General features: G+C 43.3%; 1 protein-coding gene across 6 annotated transcripts in view; it reads right to left on the bottom strand.

The window, feature by feature from the left end:
• Positions 1-19,328, bottom strand: part of LOC118373765 (type II inositol 3,4-bisphosphate 4-phosphatase) — a 263,035-nt gene that overhangs the window by 189,294 nt on the left and 54,413 nt on the right. For 5 of the 6 annotated variants that reach the window (XR_008086480.1, XR_008086479.1, XM_052486795.1 and 2 more), the window contains one exon: positions 15,966-16,082. Coding sequence is in view for 4 of the 6 variants with exons in the window: in XM_052486795.1 (XP_052342755.1) it covers positions 15,966-16,082 (117 nt within the window). In the remaining 2 variants the exon portion in view is untranslated. Of the gene's footprint in view, positions 1-15,965; positions 16,083-18,501; positions 18,648-19,328 lie in introns of those variants that run through there. The other variant, XM_052486798.1, reaches the window with a different exon arrangement.

Genomic DNA, 19,328 nt, shown 5'->3' with positions numbered 1-19,328 from the left:
ACTGATAACAAGTTCAAACAGGTGCCATTAATACAGGTAACGAGTGGAGGACAGAGGAGCCTCTTAAAGAACAAGTTACAGGTCTGTGAGAGCCAGAAATCTTGCTTGTTTGTAGGTGACCAAATACTTATTTTCCACCATAATTTGCAAATAAATTCATTAAAGATCCTACAATGTGATTTTCTGGATTTTTTTTCTCATTTTGTCTGTCATAGTTGAAGTGTACATATGATGAAAATTACAGGCCTCTCTCATCTTTTTAAGTGGGAGAACTTGCACAATTGGTGGCTGACTAAATACTTTTTTTGTCCCACTGTATATATAATTTATTTTAATTCTCATTTTTCAGGGGATGCTGCAACACCCTCAGCACCCCCCAATTTGTAAGTCGCTCTGGATAAGAGCGTCTGCTAAATGACTTAAATGTAAATGTAAATGTACTTCCCACGGCTATGTCTCCAACCCTGTTCTCGGTGCGCTACTGTTCCCGGTGCGCTGCTGTTCCCGGTGCGCTGCTCTTCCCGGTGCGCTGCTGTTCTCTGTGTGCTGCTGTTCCCGGTGCCCTGCTGTTCCCCGTGCGCGCTGCTGTTCCCGGTGCGCTGCTGTTCCCCGTGCACTGTTCCCGGTGCCCTGCTGTTCCCGGTGCGCTGCTGTTCCCGGTGCGCTGCTTTTCCCGGTGCGCTACTGGAGGGTATCTCTCCAGGAACAGGGTTGGAGTTAACCTACAGGAGGGTCTCTCTCCAGGAGCAGGGTTGGAGAACCCTGCTCTACATACTACAGGCTACTACAGAGTAAATTCTCTATTTGATTCTCCTCCACACTATTCTCTACACTATCCTTTACTCTACTCTGCACTACTCTACTCTACGTCTACTCTAATCAGAAACTCTTGTCACCCAGATAAAGACCAACCACTCCTTTATGTACATGATTTTATCAGCTTGGACACTGATTGCATTATCATTGGACCGGAGGGGGAAGCGCATCTCCTTGTGGCGGCTCCGACAGACATCTGTATTCACTCAGCATATTTTAATTACTGCCCCCTGTTTAGATTTACTCCACTGGTTTTGATAGCCGTGGCACTATTCTAACAGCATTTCCCCATCCGACTGCCCACACACCCACCAAATCAAACCAACACTTAATTTCCAACTAAATATTCACGCAAAGAGTGAGTTGTTTTATTACTGTGTACACGGCAGACTGGAGGGTGATGCAATTATCGTGTACTTCCTATAACAAACAAGATGAAGATACAGACGTGTCAAGACTGAATTGAGGTCCAAGAAATGGAGCTTCAAGTTGTTTTATGGACAGGAGGGTGATGCAATTAGGCAATCTGTATTTCACGGTCTTTAACAAACAAACCAGAGATAGATGCACCAAGACTATATTGAGACGTGACAAATGAAGTCTGGAAAGACTCGACTAGACATTGACTTCACACTTTAGTTGACATTCTGGAGTATTTTCTCTGACGCCACTCAAATGCGATATTTCCCTCTTTGTGATGTTTTTTTTTAGAGTAACATGGCAAGCGTAGTGTTAGCTTGACACGGCAGACGAGGCTTTGGCTTCAATGAAAACGCATTAGCGAGTTTTAACTTTCCACTCTCCCGGATGGAGGCTATTTTACTTCTCCTCAATTGTCAACTGTGCTCATCTGACTGCCTTCAACACTTTTACAGCCGTGGTATAAAGTTAACGGGATTTTCTTTTTAATGGAAAAGGGCAGACGTTGAAGAGAACTTTGAAAAGCTTGAAGGCACGTCGTCTCGTTTCATATCTTGTATTCGGTAGCTATGGCGAAGACGCAAAGGCAGGGACACTTCATTTCATTGCCATGTCAAACTTATAAGGAGTTTATCCATTCACGTTTCAAAGGCTGTCTATCCATATCTGGCCTCTGAAAGCGGAGGGACATTTCATTGCCATGTCACATTTATCTAACGTATAAAGAGTCCCATTCCATTCAGGTTTGGATAGACGCCAGATTCATGTAAAGTTATACAGTCTTTTCAATTTCACTCAATGACGAGCAAGTTGATGTTAGGTACCAGTAAACAAATAACAGCTGAATCTCTCTCTCGCTCGCTCTCTATACTGTATACAGTTTTAATAGAACTATATTTCAATACAAACATTCTCTAAACGTCTTTACGCGTCATAGCGCCTGCATCAGTGTCTAAAACTGCCATCAAGCAGCACCAAAACCAGTCTACACAGGTCTAAAACATAGACTAACCTCAACCCAGGCCTGACCATATCGTCAGAGGAACAAGGAAGTAGGCTACATTTCCCCCTTCCCCTCTATGGATTCTCCCTCAGAGTTAATGAGACCGACCATTACAAAGGAATCGTATTGCAGCAAGGCCCGAGAGGAGGGAGAATATAAAGTCAACACACTGAAGAGCATGGAGGAATTAATAACAAATCACGATGATGGGATATGGGACATGGTGTGTGTTGCTGTGTCTCTGTGTGTGTTCCTGTGTGTGTGTGTGTGTGTGTGTGTGTGTGATGGATTTTTTTTTTAAAGAGGTGAAAACTTCAGTTTCTCTCAGTTTGGGGAGGGTAAATACAACACAGTAGAAATGTAATTGTGCCATCCATCAAAAGCTATCTTTCTCAGTTTCCGTCCGGGCTACGGTGTGAAGTGAAATGAAATGCAGCATAAGTGACGATTATTTACAGGCAGAGACGGAGGGGAGAGAAACCGGACAACAGAGAGTGTGGCTCTTCCATGTACTTCCCTACAATCACGTAACATAGTTTTCTCCCCTGGAAACAATACCATAGTCAGGGGTTGTTTCAAATACAGTACAGTAATCACACTCCGTTCCAATTCCAGGCGAGCCAAAGGGGGGTTGTTGCACCAGATAACTTACATGTTTACATTCCCTCTTTGCAACTCGTCCCTTCTAGCTTCTAGCTGGAGATGCAGTTTTAAACAGGACTTATTTCCCCCCCGTCAGCATTAGGCAGAATGTTCTTGGATGGTGGCCACCCCCACCACCCGGTATTTCCTCATCTCCTCAGGCATAAGAAACCGATAGGTAGAAACCATCACCTCCACATATGCAGTGGATCTTTGGCCACCGATAGAGAGAGAGAGAGGGAGTGGAGACACATTCACTTGTCAACATGTCACTCATTAAGCAACTAGCTCTGATAAAGGACCCTTTAGATTTCTACCATTCAACCCGACAGTGACACTGACACAATGAGGAGGACTGCTGGCGAGGGAACAGGAGGAGGAGGCCACCTTTACTGCTTCCTTTCAGCCTTGAGATGACAGTCAGTCCCCCTTATCTGTCACAACAGCCTTTTGGTCTGCCGCCCTATCACGACATAGCTCTTTCCTTGGTATGTCCCTTTGATTGGCTGTATTGACCTGGTCTCTTTGATTGTGGGGCTGAATGTCTAGGTGTTATCTCTGACAGGCCAGTGGCGGTGCAAGTGGGGAGGGCTTGCTGTCTACCGGCTGCTGTCAACCGTCTGCCGTTAACACAGTCTGACCTCTGGAGAGATTTGAAGAGCACCCGCTGTTAAGATCCACTTTGAATATGATTCAGAGAGAGAGGGAGACAGAAGGAGAGGGGGGAGATGTATAGAAGAGGAAAGAAAGACAGTAGAGAGAGAGAGAGAACTTTTGAGTGTAATATTTACTGTAAAAAAAAAAAAAAAACATGTTTATTATCTACTTCACTTTGGCAATGTAAACATGTTTCCCATGCCTATAAATCCCCTTAAATTGAATTGAAAGAAAGAGAGTAGAGAGAGAGCGAGAGAGTAAAACAGCCCTCTAATTAGTGGTCTCTTATATTGACGTGAGGCCATGACAACTGCAGCCCGGGATGATAACATACTTTAACCTCCCACCGTACTTTATTCAACGAGTAATCTCACCCAACCCTAAACCTGGGTTTATCCACCCTCCATTAGCATTTACTGAAGGCTTTGTCATTGAATACTAGTATGACAAGGTCAGGGTTGGAGAGTAACAGATTACATGTAACTGATTACAAAACAACTGTAACTGTAATCGGTTACTTTACCAGAAAATAATGCAATAACTGATACTTCTGGAAAAACTAGATGATTACTTCTAGGATTACTTTTAAATTCAGAAAGAATGTTGGAGAAAACAATTATCGGACACCTTTCTGTTTTTTAAATGACATTCAAATCAGATTTTTTTTTAAAAGCACAAGTTTAAGTTTATTACGCCTGAACGAGTCTGACCACAAGTCAGAGACCACCATGATGACACACCAAACGTGTTCGATGGATCACAGGAAAGAGCAGGACCAGGCAGTTACGGTCCAAGCTAGTTGCGGTCCAAGCTAGTTACGGTCCAAGCTAGTTACGGTCCAAGCCAGTTACGGTCCAAGCTAGTTACGGTCCAAGCTAGTTACGGTCCAAGCTAGTTACGGTCCAAGCCAGTTACGGTCCAAGCCAGTTACGGTCCAAGCTAGTTACGGTCCAAGCTAGTTACGGTCCAAGCTAGTTACGGTCCAAGCCAGTTACGGTCCAAGCTAGTTACGGTCCAAGCTAGTTATGGTCCAAGCTAGTTACGGTCCAAGCCAGTTACGGTCCAAGCCAGTTACGGTCCAAGCTAGTTACGGTCCAAGCTAGTTACGGTCCAAGCTAGTTACGGTCCAAGCTAGTTACAGTCCAAGCTAGTTACGGTCCAAAGCTCTGTCTTTCCAATGGTGCAACTGCTTGAATAAACGCTTCGTGGTAAGAACGACAACATACAGATCCAACTTACTACAGATATCTACATCGTGCATTAGTATGAATCACACTGCTGCTCTCTCAATAGATATGTTGTGCCTTGTGGATTGTGGTTGTTGTGGGTGGCTGTTCACAACTGTACTGTACAGTATTATGGCATATATTATATTATTATATTATTATATTATTATATTATATTATATTATTATGTGTATATGTGTACTTTAACCCAATAATGTTTGAATTGAAGGAGCTTGTGATGCTCAGCATGCATTGTTTTTGTGAGCCGGGGGACAGCCAGTGATAAATTGTGCTCTTGCAACAGCTGCATCGTGCGGATCCCAGCCTATGGACTAAAAGTTTGAGGGAGTTCCTCCCTTCTAAACTATGCCGTGGCATTGTGCGCCATACTGTCAACAACCAGCTGAATTTAAGAAGACCACGAGCGGGGCTTTTATTGCTCAATATAATTTGTTCTGATAAAAATAGAAATGTCCATAGGCCTAATGGACACGTGCTCAAACTCGCACACTTTCGATAGACTTCAGATGATCAAGATATCAATGTGTCACCAAAACAACGATATGTTTATAGCAAATGCAGCATAAGGCATTCTTGTCATGTCATTCCATGAGAGCGACATCTACTTTTCAACTCGAAGCAGTGAGCCCAATCAGTCCTCCATGACAACTAAATCACAAACTGAGTAAGCTAGTAAGCCCTTCGTTTTTGGGTTATGCTCAGGTAAAACAATCTAGCTGATCTATATTTCCAAGTCCTATTCTTGAAGATCAAAGGGTATTAAATTAATTGGAATGACTGGAAATCTGCCAGACTTTTTAATGTAAAGATACAGTCTAATCCTATTATTATCTGTAGTGGAAAGTAATTGGTTAGAAGAAGCCTACATAACAAAGTAAAATGCAACATCCATTTATGGCCAGTTATGTAAACCAACAGTGATTGATCCTGCAATAAATGTGGTTAAATTGGTAATATTCATTTTTGTATTCTTCTAATGCCTGTTAAGGGAAGTTAATCTAAAAGTAATGGAACAGTCCGAGTACGATACTGAGTTTGGGTAATCCCAAAATTACATTACTGATTAGAATTTTGGACAGGTAACTAGTCCACTGTGGCTCAGTTGGTAGAGCATGGCACTTGCAACACCAGGGTTGTGGGTTCGATTCCTATGGGGGACCAGGACAAGTTCAAATGTGTCCAGTGGATAAGAGCGTCTGTTAAAAAAACTAAAATGTAAATTACGTTTAGAAAGTACCGAACCCTGGACTAGGTATATAGAAAAATATAGATTATCATCTGGAAGCCACACCTGGGATTAAAATCCATACTTTCCTTCTGACACAGACTCTACAGGGACGGTTGAGCTAATGCGATTAGACATATCTGATATGGGCAGAAAGCTTAAATTCTTGTTAATCTAACTGCACTGTCCAATTTAGAGTAGCTATTACAGTGAAAGAATACCATGTTATTGTTTGAGAGTGCACAGTTATGAACTTGAAAAGTTATTAATAAACAAATTAGGAATTTTGAACAGAAATGCAATGATTCATTGGATCCGTCTAAAACTTTGCACATACACTGCTGCCATCTAGTGGCCAAAATCTAAATTGCGACTGGGCTGGAATAATACATGATGGCCGTTCTCTTACATTTCAAAGATGATGGTACAAATAAAAATACAAACATTTTTTTTTCTTTGTATCATCTTTTACCAGATATAATGTGTTATATTCTCCTAAATTAATTTCACATTTCCACAAACTTCAAAGTGTTTCCTTTCAAATGGTATCAAGAATATGCATATCCTTGCTTCCGGTCCTGAGCTACAGGCAGCTAGATTCGGGTATATCATTTTAAGCAAAAATTGAAAAAAGGGGTGGATCCTTAATTAAGGAGGTTTTTAAGAAGCTGGTTCGCTCCAGATTTGACACACACCCAGGTGAAAAGCCCTGAGTCGTTGTCGTGCCCAAAAAAGTGCCGTGTCACCCCATTTACACACAATGATTATTGACAGGGAGGATTAAACTAGGGGAGGACTGTCAGTGCATCAGCAGTAGCTACATAATTGGAGCAATGATTCCCTTGGGTCACAAGGAGAGATGACTGTAGAAATAGAGCGCCTAGGGAATTGCTATAACTACTATCTAAAAGTCTGTTAAAAGAGGAGAGACTATGACCGGTACATTGGAAGGACAGGCACTGTAATGACTGGTATATTGCGCGGTGCTTAAGCATACGTACCATTGAGCCATGTCTTGCACTCTGACGCTTGTCCAGTGAAGGAACGTGATGCTAATGTCAACAGCACTTGATGTGAATTACAGCTAGACACGATGTAGGGCTTTTTTCCTGCACCATCTCCTCCACACTATAAAGCGAAGGGAGGAGAGGAGTGTGAAAGCACGCCTTGCCCCTGTGTCTCTGCTGCTTTGCCAGGGAGTTGGAGGTGGAACATATTGATCAGTACCCCTCCCTGCTACTTTGTACTCATCCTGGATCTAATAAGTATTTCTCTACACCTTCGAGGGTGTCACTTGAATGATAGTATAAAGGCTGGTGCGTGTGCGTGCCTGTCAGTGTTTGCGGGGCGACCATCTTTAAACGTTGATTGAATGAAGTAATGAAGTAAAAAGCTCTGTATTTGAACACGTTATGGCGTCTTCATGGAAAGGACTGGACCCGACCCATTTCTATACTTTGCCGAGAGGAGCTTCTCTATTGTTCGTCACGGTATTGTGCATCACACATCACAGAACCCAATCAAATCCCCTCTTCATGATCTGAAGATCACTATGACGCGCACACACAATGAAAACCGCATTACATGTTTGTAACATCACAGAGGCCAGACGTAGAGATAAATGAGCCTATGATTACACACACAAGGGCTCTACTACAATCTACAGGCTGCCGTCCTATCTTCGTAGACCATAGAGGATGCTGGGTAATCGCTTTGATTCCGACAAGAAGCTCCTGCTCTCGATATTAGTTTGGTGTTCCGTGTCTCCGAGCTTCTTCAACAAGGTAAGTGAGCACTAGAATACGAGACAGACAACTCACAACAATGCATACAAACAATATTGTGTTTGTTCCCATCTGCTTTCATTCGTCTCTCTCGGCCTCTATCTCAGCCTGTCGTTATCTCTTCTCCCCCTCTACTTTGATAAGTGCCCTCTGATGCGCTGCACTTTGTGAAATAATTGGCCACAGATCTGTTCACGAACCCTCGTCTCTCGGTCGCTCTCCCTCTTCCCCTCCAATTTGAGTCTTTGCGGGTTGTAGGCTTTTGGTTTGTTATTCTGGATCCGTCTTCTGAGTTCCCTGTGAATCTTCTCTATCAATTACTGAAGGTTATCTAATAGTCTAATTAGGTTTTGTTTGTGCAACCCATGTAATTTGAGTATGAGGAAAAATGAAAAATGTACTCTGGTGAAATAATATCTATTATGCAAGAACCACTATTTCATAAAGGTTATGAATCATGCAATCATGAGGTCACTGGCTCAAATTATGTCTACATTTCCAAACCTAAAATCATTTTATCCAGCAATACGTTGTGTTGGATGGAGTGGAATCATCCGAATACACTTCTTGGGGGGGTTTAATTGAACAAGTGGGGACATGATCGGAATGTACAATCTAATGCCCATGGGATTCAGCTATACACAGGGGAAATATGGGTAATTCTGGGTAACCTATCACCCTTGACAACAAGGCCTGGGGGCAGATCACTCAGTCAGAGAGAACAGGCCTCACCACGCCCCACCCCCCCGCTCCTCTCTCCATCTCCACTCTACCTCTTACTCTTCCATCTGCTCTGTCCGTCCTCTCATGTATTCACGGCAGCATTGCAGCTGCACCGGAGCTCATCTCGGAACGCACATCTCAGACAACTTGGAAGCCGGAGGCAAAGGGAAATCATCCCAGTATGAAATGTAACACTCTGCTCCTCCTGGAATATTAAGAGATTAATCTAGAAAATCTGCTTCATTCGTTTTCCTGTCTCGTCCTCCTCTCGTTTCCCCTTCAATGGCCAACCTAACCCCTTGCAGTGGACATAAAGATAGCACACATCAGGCCAATTTAAGGCGGCAGAGATTTTATTTGATGTTTACCTAGCGGTCTGTCAAATAACTGCCTTTTTCGCGACCGACGCTAGAAGCTGTGACGTGCTCGCCTTTGGAATGAATTGCGAGCTGCATATGACTTGTAAAATGCTGGTTGCTCATCTGTAAACGCAACCTCACAAATCTCACAAATGCACCCACACACACACTCTTCCACGTTTCCAAATCGCTCTCTTTCTTTTCTATCACCAAAAATGTGACATTAAATTACTGGAGCTTTGGCTGATTGGCTCCCATTTGCACCAGGGGGGCTGATGCGGGGTGTCAACTCGTGTTTGGGGTCACGGCCGTACCACCTACACACTGGCTAATGAGACCAAGACAAGCAGCTAGCGCTGTACAAACTGAGCCCAGCCCAGCAGAGCAACACGTCTAGTATGTTACAGCACTACAGGGGAACTGGATCGCTGGAGCCAGGGGGAAGAGAAAGATCTGGAACCTCTGTACTGTAGCTACTGCTGCTGTGAAAACCATGAATAAAGAGGAAAGACGAGAAAGACAACTCAAAAAAGGGTTGAAAAATACAAGTCAAAAAGGGGGGAGAAAAGAAGTCAGCGTTTTAGAAATGTTTATATTGACTCTCCCTTCAGATTCGTACATAGAGAGAGCAGTACTCAGTCAACCCACTGGGCATAGACGTCAGTTCAACGTTCAACGTTGGTTCAGTGTAATTAGATTGAAATGATGTGGAAACAATAGTGTGTGCCCAGTGGGAAAGTCCTTAATTGTACTCTGTAGGGCAACTAGAGGAGGAGACTAGAGGAGGTGAGTAGAGGAGGAGAATAGTGGAGAAGACTAGAAGAGGAGACTAGAGAACTAGTTGAGGAGACTAGAGGTGGAGACAACTAGAGGAGACTAGAGGAGGAGACTAGAGGAGGAGATTAGAAGAGGAGACAACAAGAGGAAGAGACTAGAGGAGTAGACTAGAGGAAACTAGGAGGAGGAGACAACTAGAGGAGGAGACTAGAGACTAGAGGAAACTAGTGGAGGAGACTAGAAGAGACAACTAGAGGAGACTAGAGGAGGAGACTAGAGGAAACTAGTGGAGGAGACTAGAAGAGGAGACTAGAGACTAGAGGAAACTAGTGGGGGAGACTAGAGGAAACTAGTGGAGGAGACTAGAGGAAACTAGTGGAGGAGACTAGAGGTATGAGGGAATGATCTGAAAGGCACAGGAGGGCCTGTCCTGAAGCAGAAAATACAGCCTGGGCACACATACAAGCATACACACACCATTGAAGGATCCTCAGAGGTGGAAGGGGAGGACCATCCTCCTCAGTGAATTTCATAAAAATAAAAATTGTAAACCATTTTTTAATAAGTTTTTAGATAAAATTATACTAAACATAATCACGTCACCAAGTAATTGATTAAAACACACTATTTTGCAATGGTCTACAGTAGCCTCAACAGCAGCAGCCTCAACAGCACTCCATGGTGTAGCCAGATGCCAGCTAGCTTCCGTCCTCCTCTGGGTACATTGAGTTCAATAGAAAACCTAGGTAGCTCATGATTCTCACCCCCTTCCAGAGACATACACAGTAATTATGACAACTTCCGGAAGACATTCCTCTAAACTATCAGAGCTATTGCAGCATGAACTGACATGTTGTCCACCCAATCAAAGGATCAGATAATTAATCTAGTACTGAAAGCATAAGCTACAGCTAGCTAGCACTGCAGTGCATAAAATGTGGTGAGTAGTTGACTCAAATAGAGAGAAAGCCAATAGTTGAACACATTTTTGTTATAAATTAATTTCTTCCAAACTGTAGGAGAAGCAACACACACACACACACACACACACACACACACACACACACACACACACACACACACACACACACACACACACACACACACACACACACACACACACACACACACACACACACACACACACACACACACACACACAAGGGAGAATATTTTTTTCCCACTTACTTAGCTAACGAATGCAGCTAGCTTGTTTAGCTGACTCAAATACTCTGTTGAAACAGAGGGCTGCTATGTTAGCTAGCTGGCTATGACTATGACTATCCAACAACACTGGAACTCTTCCAAGTCAAGTTAAGCTTTTGTATTGCCATCGTTGCCCGCCGGTGTAAGTGCTAAACTGCTTACTGACTGTACATTGTAACGTTACTGCATGTAGCGGGTTTACTAAAGATAATATGGTGACAACGATGTAGGCTGTGCAGAGGTTATGACATGGTTCAACTTGGAAAGTTTTTTTTGCCTGGTCACATACAGCTGATGTGTTGTGGCTTAAAGTCCACAAGTGAAGGGAAAGCTGAGAGGAGGATAGCGCATAGATATGAGAAGGAATACAACGTGGCTGTTATGAAAGTGAACTGTATTTACGCTGAACAGGGGTGTGTGTATTCATTCCACCAATTCTGTTGAAAAATATTTCTGAAACAGAAGCAAACGCAACAAAACAGGGATAAACATACCTGAATATGTCCAATAGAAACCCTAATTTGCAACTGTTGGACCAACGATTACACCCTATATCAGCTAGATGAAGGAAAGAGTGCGCAAGGCGGTATTGAATGTGTCACTGTCTGTCCATGTGTCACTGTCTGTCACCTCTTGTCACCTTTTCTCTGGACCTGTGTGCAACTACATTGTAAACTTTCCTTCATAGGCTATGTTGTAGCAACCTCATGATGGGTATAGGGAAAATTCCAGTATCATGTTAGCCTAAACCTATCGCTGTTACACTGAACTGGTCAAATTGAATCTGAATGACAGTAACCCAATATGCTGTAAAATAAATAAAGTCATGCTCATGAGAAGAAAAAAAATCTTAAACGCCCCCATAACAACCGCCACTGACACGCGCACGCACGCGCACGATGTCTCTCTGGCTGTTTTGAGTGAATGGAAGTGTTGTGAGTGAGAACCCTGACAGGATGTCAGGCCCTAGTCAGGAGACAGTCTCCACAGCAAGGCAGAATATTCTGTCTGGTTTTATTCTGCAGTAATATTCCCTCTAAACTGCGCGAGTCCGTGGCGTGAATAGACGCAAGAGATTGAACTTCACTGAATTCTCCACATTAGTTTCCATGCGCTATATAGATCAATGTTTTTCTCTGTGATCGAATCAATATTATACCAGCCCCTTTTCGATGCAACAAACCAAAACAAATCTAACTTCGTAAGATTGAGTCTGTGATTTTGTTGTAGCCAGAGCACAGAGCGTAATGGATTATTCTATTAACAGGTAGCCCACAAGCGGTCCTTCAATCACCTGCAGCAAATGCGCATTTCAGATCAGAGCGCAGAGCCGCACATGTGCACATTTGTTGATCTTTTTGACTAGTTATAGCGAGTTATTAGCCAAGTTATAGGTAAGTATTGGTCAGCAATGGGGAGTTACTGCTTCCTACAAGAACACAAATCGTGTAGGCTACATTTCAAGATGTCTTTGAAAACCTAGTCAGGTAAAAATCTTGTTTATGCCTTAATTAAATGGGGCAGTGTTGTATTTTTTACACAGGCTTGAATATGGAAATAAGCCAATAGGCAGAGGGTAGTCTACATGCTCTAATTCTCTGTATGGTATTATATTTTCTAATGTGGTTTCTTGTATCATACAAAAAGTATGAATTGATTCCCTGCATAGTGTAAAAATATTTTTTAAAGTCTGATGCAATGTAGGCCTGCATTGAACACAACCTATAGGCTACTGTAGGCTATATCATAGAAGAGGGAACATTGTTCTACTGTATTCTGATTATTATGGATGTTTTAAGAAATGGAATAAAGGATGATGCTTGTAAGGATGGTTGGCTTTTACGATCAGGTTTGAAAGGAGAGGTCATAATGGACATCCAAGGACAGTAGCTGTACCAAAAAGACCAAGATGATGTCTCCATAAGGTTCATGACTCCTCCCATTTGTGAGCGGTAAACAATTGAATTCACTTTATTTTCATCCCTCAACAAAGACAGACCAAAGAACCAGAACATTCTATAAAACCCATAGGCTCCAAAGCTGCCTGGACAATGAACTCCCGCCAACCATTCCCAGATATAGCTGTGACACAGCTTATTCCTTTACCAAGCATCTATAACATATCTTTATATCAAGGCGTTAGCTTGTGTGGCCACGAACGATTCAACATTCGTTTTTAACAGAACTCTACCACTTGGGATACGCGACTGACTGCTTGACATGACCAGTGTCTAACCGAGTCTTACACGGTGAAGGTATTGTAGAGTTTAAACAGTGTTGGGGCTCACATAGGTGTAGTCTTCCATCAATATTACATGAAGACCTCAGAAGGAACTAGCTTGCATCGTTTAGATCCCAGGCTTCAGGGGTTGTTAGCAAGTTGCTAACTTGCTATATTTTTTACAGAACAGTTGGATTCTAACTACTCTACAGTACCTGAGGCTCAGGAAGAGTGAAACAAACCTATTTTTCTAACCTGAGTGAAGTCCAGTTCGAGTTCTATTTTTCAACTAACAGTTTATATACTTTTTCTTCTCACGTGTAGGTGTGAAATACATGTTGTGATATCGGCAGTATGACAACATAAAATCCCTACAATGGATATGATATAGCCACAAGTTAGAAGCATAGAGGGACTGAATGTATTCCATGTGTACTGTAGGTGTATGAAGCTGTGAGATACACGTTTACACAAGCTAGTTGACCATGTGGCATCTGTAACCCACTTTATAAACTGGTTGGTTCAAGCCCCGAATGCTGATTGGCTTGAAAGCCGTGGCATATCAGAACGTACACGTATGACAAAACATTTATTGGTACTGTTGTAGTTACATTGCTAAGCAGTTCACAATAGCAATAAGGTACCTCGGGGGTTGGTGGTACATTGCCAATATGCTAAGGGCTGTATCTTGTAACTCTGCGTTCCGTCGTGCTTAAGAATAGCCCGTAGCTGTGGTAAATTGGCCATATACAACAGCCCCTCGGGCCTTATTGCTTAAATAGAACCCATACAATAGCTATGATGTCGCTGTTCCATATCTTTCTGTTCCCTCTGATTCCAGTGCTCCAGGTAGTGCCGTCACAGTGCTGTAGTGGTAGCTAGTGTATAGAATCCATACAACAGCTATGACATCATCGTGGAGTAAGTAACCCATAGCCTTAAAACTTCTTAGGGCTGAGATCCCATTAATGGGATCGATATGACAATAGCCAGCGAAAGTGCAGGGCACCAAATTCAAACAACAGAAATCTCATAATTAAAATTCCTCAAACATACAAGTATCTTATACCATTTTAAAGGTAACCTTGTTGTTAATCCCACCACAGTGTCCGATTTCAAATAGGCTTTACAGCGAAAGCACCACAAACGATTATGTTAGGACAGAGCCAAGTCGCAGAAAAACACAGCCATTTTTCCAGCCAAAGAGGAGTCACAAAAATCAGAAATAGAGATAGAATTAATCACTAACCTTTGATGATCTTCATCAGATTACACTCATGTTACACAATACATGTATGTTTTGTTTGATAATGTTTATATTTATATTTAAAAAATCTCAGTATACATTGGTGTGTTATGTTCAGTAGTTCCAAAAACATCTGTTGATTTTGCAGAGAGCCACAACAATTTACAGAAATACTTATTATAAATGTTGATGAAAATACAAGTGTTATACATGGAACTTTAGATAAACTTCTCCTTAATGCAACCGCTGTGTTAGATTTTAAAAAATCTTTACGGAAAAAGCAAACCATGCAATAATCTGAGTACGGTGCTCAGAGACCCAACAAGCCAAAAAGATATCCGCCATATTGTGCTGTCAACAGAAGTCAGAAATAACATTATAAATATTCACTTACCTTTGATGATCAGAATGCACTCCCAGGAATCCCAGTTCCACAGTAAATGTTTGTTTTGTTCGATAATGTCCATCATTTATGTCCAAATAGCTACTTTTGTTAGCGCGTTTTGTAAACAAATCCAAAGTCACGAAGCGCATTCACTAGGAGCGAAATGTCAAAAAGTTCTGTCCATAGAAACATGTCAAATGATGTATAGAATCAATCTTTAGGATGTTTTTAACATAAATCCTCAATAATGTTCCAACCGGAGAATTCCTTTGTACGTGAGCTACCTCTCACATGAACGAGCGTCACGAGCTTGTGGCACTCTGCCAGAACACGTACTTAAAGAGCCCTTATGAGCCCCTACTTTACAGTAGAAGCCTCAAACAAGTTTCTAAAGACGGTTGACATCTAGTGGAAGCCTTAGGAAGTGCAACATGACCAATATCCCACTGTCTTCAATAGGGAATTAGTTGAAAATCAACCAACCTCAGATTTCCCACTTCCTGGTTGGATTTTTTTCTCAGGTTTTTTCCTGCCATATGAGTTCTGTTATACTCACAGATATCATTCAAACAGTTTTAGAAACTTCAGAATGTTTCCTATCCAATACTAATAATAATATGCATATATTAGCAACTGGGACTGAGTAGCAGGCAGTTTACTCTGGGCACCTTATTCATCCAAGCTACTCAATACTGCCCCCAGCCATAAGAAGTTAGCAAATTAATCTTTCATAGCCAGTATCCAAGGCAAGCCTAAAGTGTTTCATATTGGAGAACCCATTAGATGATTTGAAGGTGGTTTAAAAGGGTTCCAAACCAGAAGACCCAGACCGACCAACATTCAGAATTCCATGTCTAGAGCTATCCCCATTCTCATTGATCTCTGGGTATGTATTCCCATGCGAAGATCACCAAAAGGCCTCGCTCTTGCTTTCAGATCTCCTTTGACCCAGTTCATGCCACATAGACAGAACTCAATGTGAAGGCCTGTGACTTCACTTCAAATGCGTAACAACATGATAGATCACCCGTACTTAAGGCCTCCCAACTTCTGTTCTCTACCGCCCTGCAAGTGTTTGCAGCGCAGCCAGATTAACAAAACCACACACAAAAGAAAGACCTTCGGCACGCACAGCAAAGAAAACAACAATTTGAGGCATTGCCCATTCTCCCCACACACACTCCTTCCCCAGCACACTCTCCCCGTACACCCCCTCCCCCCTCAGCCCCTTCACACACTTAGCGGTTTACTTACATTGTCGCGGGCCTTGTCTCTCACATCGTAGACGGTGAGCTTGACTAGCGTCTCTGGGCTGGCAGGGTACTCCGGAGGGAAGGTCACCCCTGTCAGGAACAACGGGTCTCTGCTACCCTGAGAGAGGATGAGAAGGAACATGAGAGTGAGAGAGAAATAATATTACATTTTAAATGTCTTTATTCTTTTGGAACGTTTGTAAGTGTAATGTTCACTGCTCATTTTTTATTGTTTATTTCACTTTTGTTTATGCTCTATTTCCCTTGCTTTGGCAATGTAAACATATGTTTCCCATGCCAATAAAGTACATGAATTGAAATTGAGAAGGAGAGTGTGTGGGTGGAGGGGAGAAGTGGAGAGAGAGAGAAAGGGATGAGTGAGCCAACAGCTGTGCTCAGTCTGCTTCCCTACTGCTCCTGGGTGTTAGCGCAATAAATGGAAGTCTATGGGTAGACTTCTCATAGACTAACAGTCTTTGCGCTACGGCTAGTTAGCATTGGTTTGCTAAACATCCTGTAATTTCCTTCATACTGGACACAAAGACATACAAATGGTATCCACAAGTTCATCTGACTCTGGGGAAGTAGACAAAATCCCGAAGTATCCCTTTAACTTAATCATTCAGAATGAATGCCTAAACTTAACCATGAAGTTGTTTTTTGTTTAAAGCCAATCCTTAACTTAACGATTCTGGAGTGAATGCCAAAGAAATGTGGCATTTTAAGGGCTTGGACATCTGATTCTGCAATGAGACTGTGAAAGCTTGTTGCCATAGAGGGCTGGTACTGTACACAGACACATGGATGCATGACCTCCGCTAGCCTAAACACACAAACACACCCAGGTTCCCACAAGACACCAAGCACCATAGCCCCCCCTATAGGGCCCCAGGCCCGGCCAGGAGAGAGGCCTATGGAGCCTACTGTGACCTGGTATAATGTGTACCCTGACTGGGTCTGTATACACCCTGGTGTAGTGAAGCTTTGCGTGTTCAAAGCAAACTGGTGTTTACATCAGGGGCTCCCCTTTTCCTGTTGCCCTGCCCTGATGGGTGGCTCTGGAACGCAGGCCCCCGGGACAGGCTGGACACACAGTCAGTACCCACACACATTGACTCACGCGGACGGACACACACACACACACACACACACACACACACACACACACACACACACACACACACACACACACACACACACACACACACACACACACACACACACACACACACACACACACACACACACACACACACACACACACACACACACACACACACACAGAAAGCACACACTCAGAAAGCACACACTCAGCCCTGGTGCATCCCGTAAACAGCCTAACGATAATCTGTCGACATGAAAAACGTCTCCAGTGTCTCCAGTACTGCATTCCGCCGTAGCAACGGTCGTCGGCTAGGAAAACCCAAATCGCTCAGATTAGTCACCTCAACAAAGGATCGATAGAAGCCTCCAGTCTGTTTACATGTCCCTTTATTGACTAGGAGGACATTCTTATCCAAGTTGACTAACAACTAACACATCTTAGCCTAACACAGTAAGCCCATTGATACAGTAGGGGAGTACTGGAGGGATATAGACTGTGGAAGGACCTGTGGTTACAGATCGGCAGCCAAGACACGAGGCTACCCCAGGACATCCACGTGTTACACACCTCTGCAAACACACACACACACCTCACTCCTCATGAGCCAACCTCTGCACAAACCCCTCTCTTCCCTTCTCCTCCCTAGTCTACTAGATGTTTTCATCCCCTGTATTAACACCAAGCAGTGGGAAAGAGAAAACAACACTAATCCATTGGAGAGTGCTCTACTCCCATGCTCTCAGTATACAGTGTTGCTCAGTACTGCCACCCAGATACCATGCTACCATGCTCTCAGTATACAGTGTTGCTCAGTACTGCCACCCAGATACCATGCTACCATGCTCTCAGTATACAGTGTTGCTCAGTACTGCCACCCAGATACCATGCTACCATGCTCTCAGTATACAGTGTTGCTCAGTACTGCCACCCAGATACCATGCTACCATGCTCTCAGTATACAGTGTTGCTCAGTACTGCCACCCAGATACCATGCTCTCAGTATACAGTGTTGCTCAGTACTGCCACCCAGATACCATGCTACCATGCTCTCAGTATACAGTGTTGCTCAGTACTGCCACCCAGATACCATGCTATCAGTATACAGTGTTGCTCAGTACTGCCACCCAGATACCATGCTACCATGCTCTCAGTATACAGTGTTGCTCAGTACTGCCACCCAGATACCATGCTACCATGCTCTCAGTATACAGTGTTGCTCAGTACTGCCACCCAGATACCATGCTACCATGCTTTGAGGGGCATATGGGCATTCTGTAGCAGCACATTCACACACAATCTGGTACAGCCGGCAAAACAAGGGGAAATCAAAGACTCGCTGAGTGCTCACATGCGCACACACACACACACACACACACACCTCAAATTCCCTCGACAAGACATTCTGAACTGAATAGCCTTCTTTCATACTTACCAGCATGTTTGGCAACTCCATCTACAGCCAAATTCACACAGCGGTACAAACAGGTAGAGTGGAGGAGCAGCAGTAGTACTTCAGAGAGAAGTAGATAGACAATCAGTCAATGGGCCAGCCAGTCAGGCACTGTGTCTACAGCAGTAGGGGAGACAGCTGCGTATATAGACAGCTACGCCCCTCTCGGTGCCTTTGGGTTACAGACCTCCAAGGAATGGGCGAGGCATTACACTATTAGAGTGTGTGTGTGTGGAGGGTGTGTGTGTGTGTGTGTGGAGGGGGAGTATCGTCCCATGGCAGGAGACTCTCTCAGACAGTTGGCTCTCACCCATTCCCTTGACCCTCATCATATTTACACACACACACACACACACACACACACCACACACACACACACACACACACACACACACACACACACACACACCTCGCTTCACTAGCATGACATGAAAGGCTTGTTTTATCCTTCTGGGCACTTGGCCCCACAGCGTGCCATCAAATACCTTTTTTGAGAAGGCCACTCCTGGGCCCTTGGCGGTAATGGCCTTCAGAATAAGATTTTCCCATAGACAAACAGATTACCGTGGGGCCTAAATGTCACCCTCTCTGTCATGTCGGTCTCCTCTCTCAGAGGTACAGTATATAGCTCACACCACTCTGGGTGCTTAGAGACGCTAAGAGGGGATCTCCAATAGCATTTTAGTAGTGTTTACACTTGAGCCCAACATGTCTGATAAAACTGATTGATAGAACTGTTTGATAGGACAGATTGCTTTGAAGTCTGTTGATATCTACTGCTTATATTTATATATTTAACTTTATGCCCA

Source organism: Oncorhynchus keta, chromosome 29 (assembly GCF_023373465.1).
Source record: "Oncorhynchus keta strain PuntledgeMale-10-30-2019 chromosome 29, Oket_V2, whole genome shotgun sequence".
Taxonomy (NCBI): Eukaryota; Metazoa; Chordata; class Actinopteri; order Salmoniformes; family Salmonidae; genus Oncorhynchus; species Oncorhynchus keta.
This window is presented reverse-complemented; position numbering and strand designations above follow the sequence as displayed.